This window comes from Styela clava, chromosome 2, assembly GCF_964204865.1.
Source record: "Styela clava chromosome 2, kaStyClav1.hap1.2, whole genome shotgun sequence".
Classification (NCBI taxonomy): domain Eukaryota; kingdom Metazoa; phylum Chordata; class Ascidiacea; order Stolidobranchia; family Styelidae; genus Styela; species Styela clava.
In genome coordinates this window covers 14,504,408-14,510,928 of record NC_135251.1, presented here as the reverse complement: position 1 = coordinate 14,510,928, position 6,521 = coordinate 14,504,408, and the positions used below count along the sequence as shown (strand labels likewise).

At 33.2% G+C, this 6,521-nt stretch overlaps 2 protein-coding genes across 2 annotated transcripts; both read right to left on the bottom strand.

Moving 5' to 3' along the window:
- Positions 1-173: 173 nt before the first annotated feature.
- LOC120336910 (protein cornichon homolog 4-like) lies at positions 174-2,978 on the bottom strand. The gene is made up of 4 exons (XM_039404693.2): positions 2,828-2,978; positions 1,867-2,048; positions 1,357-1,497; positions 174-376 (listed from the first exon to the last, which is right to left on the bottom strand). Exons 1-4 carry the CDS (start codon positions 2,897-2,899, stop codon positions 337-339), a joined length of 435 nt encoding a protein of 144 aa, XP_039260627.1. The 5' UTR covers positions 2,900-2,978; the 3' UTR covers positions 174-336.
- Positions 2,979-3,039: 61 nt separating this feature from the next.
- On the bottom strand, positions 3,040-5,874 carry LOC120336909 (uncharacterized). Its single transcript, XM_039404692.2, has one exon. It carries the CDS (start codon positions 5,789-5,791, stop codon positions 4,766-4,768), a length of 1,026 nt encoding a protein of 341 aa, XP_039260626.2. The 5' UTR covers positions 5,792-5,874; the 3' UTR covers positions 3,040-4,765.
- Between the last annotated feature and the right edge of the window lie 647 nt (positions 5,875-6,521).

Genomic DNA, 6,521 nt, shown 5'->3' with positions numbered 1-6,521 from the left:
CTTTCCCAACCTGTCGCATGGTAGACCATTTTGGGGCCATTATCTCTCTCTCTCCTGTATATTTGTCATAAACGACCCTAGATTCCATTATCATACAGAAACCATCTATACACTATAACATTTTCTTATTCGTTCTCCTATGTCCATATTGACTTAAACAAAGAATAAGCATGCTAAATAATAAAATATTTATTTTGAAACTTTATATGATTATTGATCTCAAAGTACCGATGTAGGTAACGACAGAAGTGCATGAAACCCTCGCCTTTGCAGGCCCCTGTTTTTTCAGCCATTGTGCATAGTTGTGAAGTTCTGCAATATAGGATGCCAATTCCATTACTCTGCAGAGCTTGTAACAACCAAGGAGTAAACAAGGCTGAAAGACAAAACGTTACATTTTTTATTCTTTGCCATTTAAGATCCAACTTTTTAAAAACCGGTCAGAAAAACAATACTTGGATGAATGACTGCTAGGATTCATCCAAATCAATAGGCTTCTGGTACGAGATATGATGAATGCACATGCAAAATTTGGAGCAGATTCATCCTTGCTTTCGCCGCGTAACATACGAAAGTGTCTAACAGACAGACAAACAAACAAACACCTATGAACATACTTACCGATCAAGATCGATAAGTAACAAGCTGTATGTAACTGTGTATATGCTTAGTTGCAGCTAAGATTTGAAGTCGACAAAGATTTAAAGCATTGTGCTTGAACTACTGCTACATATGCATATGGCTTGGAACTTACCCGATGTGTAATAACATGGATAGGCTAGGCATGTAACAAACTGGAAACGAGAATATCGGTCGGAGACCAAAGACTTATCGATCGAAAGTTAGGGGATCCCCCAAAACAGAAACTGCGGTTTCGATTCATCCGCTCTTAATCCATAGTGACACCATGTGTCCCATCACTAATTAATTGATAATTCGCTGATTATGCGACATAATTCATCCAAATCAATAGGCTTCTGGTACGAGATATGATGAATGCACATGCAAAATTTGGAGCAGATTCATCCTTGCTTTCGCGAGATATCGCGTAACATACGAAAGTGTCTAACAGACAGACAAACAAACAAACACCTATGAACATACTTACCGATCAAGATCGATAAGTAACAAGCTGTATGTAACTGTGTATATGCTTAGTTGCAGCTAAGATTTGAAGTCGACAAAGATTTAAAGCATTGTGCTTGAACTACTGCTACATATGCAAATGATATAATAAAATACCATCCATGCATTGCCCCAGCCGCAAGCAATCACATCTTAATGGGACAGTATTAGTTGGGCCGCATTATGTTAATTCATCATGGCAATAAAAGCTTTCAAGAAGATATATCTTACCAATACAAATAGATGAAAAAGAAAATAACGTGATAAGCAGTTTTCGCCATACATTCTTTCATGTGTGTTTGCAACTGTCTTCTATTGTGTATTTCAGTTGGATCGTACATTCCTATATTCCCTGATGGAATATGAAGATACCTGTCATACAAAATTGCTGTAAGCGATAATTGTTTGAATAATCAGATCTATATATAACATTTTTATAGCCAAGGCCAATAGAATGGGACACAAGGCATATGGAACCGTTCAATCTGTTTTACGAAGATCTGAACCTAAGACACTTAGGCCTACACCCAATTAAAGTATAATTTGAAATACTCTGCCCAGGCATGCAATGACCATGCAGATTTCTTAAATGAGAATATTGAAATTGCAAAGAATCTATTAGCACCACAAAATCAGCCTTTCTGACCCAATTGACTAATATCATATTTGTGATTATTATTATCTAGTGATGTAATTATTTTGGGAAGATCTAGTATAAGGAAACAACATCATAATACTAACCGATAAAGTAAGATTCCCAACAATGGTGCATTTAATAAAAAAACAAACCAATGCCAAGTGAATAAAAATATAATACAGGTCAATCCAATTCCGATTAATTCTGGAAGAACAAGTTTATTTAGTCGAGAACAACATGATGCTGCATTTAGGTAGTCACATTCCAAATCGGACAGAGTAATAAGCTGTAGTTTTCATAATAGGAAATATAACAATCAGTGATTTAAGTTACTGTACGGTGATTCACTTATTCATCAACACGTACTCACCAACTGATGAATATGTGTTCGCGGTGGCCTAGTGATTTAAAGCGTCAGATTTAACTAATACGTCATTGTAGGTTAATATCTTGGATTTAAATCCCACAACCATCATCTTAATCAGTGTGTAATAAATTGGGTAGGCAATGGCGAATCTATTTAACAATATTAGCTTATTGACTAGCAGTGGCTGCCTATCTAAAAATTGGTCAACTTTTGATACTATGGTAAATTCTACTAGGATATATAGGGTGACCCCCAAGATGAGCAGAACCCAAATCATTTGGTCAGCATCATATGAAAATTAAAATTTTTGTGTGAAGCTTCCTAGATTACTGAAACTTTCGAGTCTAATTATACGAAAACGTAATTTTCTTTATTTTTGTAGAATTAAGAAATTTATGGGTTCAGTTTTTTGGTCACCCTGTAACTCAATAATCGTTAACTTAATATCATTGAAGCTTAATATCATTGAAGCAAAGGCATCATGAGAAATGTTGTTTTCCGATGGAATGAATACTTCAGATAAAAAAGTACTTTGTTTGAACCTCTGAATATTATCTCGAACCCAATTATAATGAAAATAGTTGCAGAAATACAATGAGAGCATTTTGAACAATTTGAATATACCAAACCAAACCTTAAAAAATTTCTATTTTTGAAATATCAGTAAAATACATAGGCAAATTTTTCACAAAGGATACAAAGTATACGGCCATAAAAAGTTGGAATCCGCAGTCAGCCAGAGCAAATGCAAATACTAATCCATCTCCCATATTTTCTCTTCAAGTCATCAGTACATAACACCTTTTCCAGCGATCAGGCTATATTAATTTTTAAATATAGTCTAACCATTCCTGATAATGAATATTAAAATGCATACACAAAAATCAACAATATATGAAAAGCAGAATAAAAACTTATGGTTAATAAGATACCATATTTCACATGGGGCTATCAGCTATGTCATATTTGGATTTTTTCGAAAGAAAATTGCCAAGACCCTAAGAATCTATGTTAGATCAGATTGAAAAAATTAAAAGCAATCGGTACTTTCAAATTGTATAATATGCAAAATGTAAACATATTCGAGCTAAGTTCAATATGCACAAAAAATAAAAAACAACAAATACTGAGTCGGTGTCGTGAAAAAGCAATCAGTATTATAGGTTTCCTTTTTTGCAATAAAGTGATGGACACTAAAGTCAAGTTATCGAAACGAAAACAGACCAATACTATTTCTATAAACTGGTTCCCCTTTTCCAAATCAAATTTACGGTTTTAGAATTTGAATATCTGTAATTAGGGTTGACCAAACTCAAATAATCTACCTTCCCAAAATTTGTTGTTGGATATGTCCCATTCAATTAAAATATTCAAACACATGTTCGTATATATTTCAAGACTGAATTAGAATATATTTATTCTATTGAAAGTTATGATAAATTCTCATTTCAACATTTATTCAATATTCTCAATTCTTTCAAAATTGAAAAATCCGCTAAATTAGGTAAAATTCAATCAGTCTTGGACCCATTGGACATCCCTGTACTGCTTATGACAGATTTGGATATTCCTAAAAACAAAATTTCTGTTTTCAGATGAAACTTGGATATATGATGTTGGAACAATTAAAATACTTTAGGTTGAAATGCAATCATACAATTTCAAACATCAATTATTCATATTTGGACATTAGTACATAAGCCCAATAGATATATTTTGTAAATTTGTCTCAGTACAAAGAAAGCAAATGAATTCAATAATACGTTTAGGAAATTGGAAACCAAAGAATAGAGCATTGGTATTAAGCTAAATACATGAATAAGCCAAAAGATTCAAACTATTCGAATATGAAAATCAAGCAACAACAAAACATCCTCATACTTTATATCAATATTCCGTACCATGGTTTGAATACTAATTTATAACAAGCAACAGATGAAAATAAATCAAATGTATCAATAATCATCATATTGAGTCCGAAGCCAAAGTCATAGAATAAAATTAACAGAATAAAAAAATGAATATAATAATGGCATATAAAAACAATGTGTGGCATGAATTTAGCGCATTAAGCAATTACGAGAATAACAAAATGAGCAGCACCATATAGAAATAAACAGAAAATAATGTGAAGCCTTCCCTAACACCGCATTTTCAAATATAAGCACAGACTGATATTTCAAAATACTACTACCTTTAATAAGTATAGGGTTTATTCTTTCATACCATAATTTATATCAAAATATACTGTAACTGGCACATTGATTGATATTGATTAACAACTAAGTTTATTAATAATATTATACAGTGCATACAATATATATTTCGATTTAACATACATGGTAAATTGTTGCAATAAATGAATTGCAGGCACCATTTTAAAGTAAAATGGAGCATTTATTATTTTTACCATGAAAAAACTTTGATAAAAAAAAGTTCAAAATGTCTAATGTATTTATGATGACATCTAGAAAATTTGAAAATAAAATGAACATTCGCTCAATTAGGAAATTTAGCCACTTGCAAAGAATGGAAACCAACACTTAATTTTCAAAACTTTACGACTGAATCTTTACCGTAGTGCCTTAATAATATAAAACTCAAAAAATACTGGATTTCAAGTTCAAGTCATACATTCATATTGGATCATTTGTATTTATACAATTTGCCTTCTTTTGTAAAGGCTCATCATTGTGTTCTACTTTTGGACTTGAACTAGGGCGCTTTCCTGATGACTGGGCTCTCTTTGTGGGTGATTGACTTGAATCTCCCGCAGATGAATTACAAAAAGATCTTCGCCTGGTATGAAGCAACCCATTGCGGGAGTTATTTTTCTCTTCATCTTCCAGCCCAGACACAGATAAACGTTTAACAAGTGGAGTCAAAGAATATTGTGATTGAATTTCAGAATCGTTTTGACTTTTCATATTACAAAATAATTTATGTCTATTCATTGGAATATAGGCATTATGACGATAATACTCTTTTGAATTTGAATTTTTTGAATTTGGTTTCATAAAGCCTGCTATTCCCATTGGGTGAGACTCTTTCAATTCTTGACTTTCAAAAAATTTTTTACAATCAGCTACTAAGCTGCGACCTAACGTGGCACTGGAAATTTCTTCAGTAAAATCAACTTTATCCTCTTCTAAACACTGTATTTTTCTTGTTTTGCGTAAACATGGTTTAATTGATGAATGACAAATTGGACTTTTATGTTTTGCTTCATTTATACATTCATTTGAACCTGAAATTTTCTCCGATCTTGCCAATGTGAAATTGCATTCCAGTTCACTACGTTTAGAGAGTTCCCATAGCTCTGCAACATCCAAGAAAAACCTTGGGAAAACATGACTATGAGATGATTTTTCTACAAAACTTGTCATATCTGATGATTCCACAGATGCTGGCATCAATCTATAACTTCTTGGTGACGAGTTCACAAACCTAGTCTGTGCAGTTTTTTTGATACATCCTTTGGAAACAGGCAAGCAGGGAGGGCAAGTATTTCCATTGTCAGGAAACATCTTATTTGTTTTTATATCCAGAGTATCATCATTATGACGACTACATGAATCATTAACCGGCATCTTATTATATCCATCTTTAATTTTTTCAGCTTTATTTATTTCATGATGACTTGAGGCAAAAGTCATTGCCATAACCTATGACAACTATATTATGAATTGAATAATACTATTTTAGCCTGTACTCTACTGAGAATTGCAAAACAAACTGTAAAAGTTTTGAATATCCAAATACTATTGAATATCAAATACTATAAACCCTGACATGCAGCCGACAGAACACAACAATTTTAGCGTTTACTAAACAATCGGCAGATATTTATATTTATTGGCAGAACATTTTTGAGTTTTTTTTTAGCTATTCCAACTGTGGTTGGGATCCCGAGATTTAAACTCTATTTATAGACGTCAAGATGTTGCCAATACTGCAATATGAGAATGATGTCCTGTGATCGTTACAAAGACAATGAATTATCTTGTGCAGACAGGACACAGCCGACAAGATGAATCACACTTTTCTCCCTGACCTCGCACCTTAAGCAACCCTTATATGGAGAGAAGTTTTGTGCCTTCATTTTGATAAAAACACTCCTCTATTTTCAAGTGTTGGCCATGTGACAGCAGTGACAAAACGCAGAGCTGACTTACAGACTTAGCTGTGCGAACTTAGTTTTTCTTTTACAGTTTTAGCTGGGTCCGAAATCCGAAAATATTTTTGCATATAATATTCCTAAGCCCCACCTGACTATGTCATCCAAAAATTATGAGAGAAAGGGAGAGAAATAGCTTGCTTGATTTCGGGTCATCGTCTGCGCACTTTAGCTGACAATCGGTATACTTTAACGGGCCCTATTTAGTCACTGTG

Coding starts and splice junctions, on each gene's coding strand:
- LOC120336910 (XM_039404693.2), bottom strand. CDS start 2,899: ATGGGAGATGGATTAGTATTTGCATTTGCTCTGGCTGACTGCGGATTC. Junction 2,049..2,827: donor TTTTTATGGCCGTATACTTT/GTATCCTTTGTG, acceptor TGAAAACTACAG/CTTATTACTCTGTCCGATTT. Junction 377..1,356: donor TTTTTCATCTATTTGTATTG/GTAAGATATATC, acceptor TTTGTCTTTCAG/CCTTGTTTACTCCTTGGTTG.
- LOC120336909 (XM_039404692.2), bottom strand. CDS start 5,791: ATGGCAATGACTTTTGCCTCAAGTCATCATGAAATAAATAAAGCTGAA.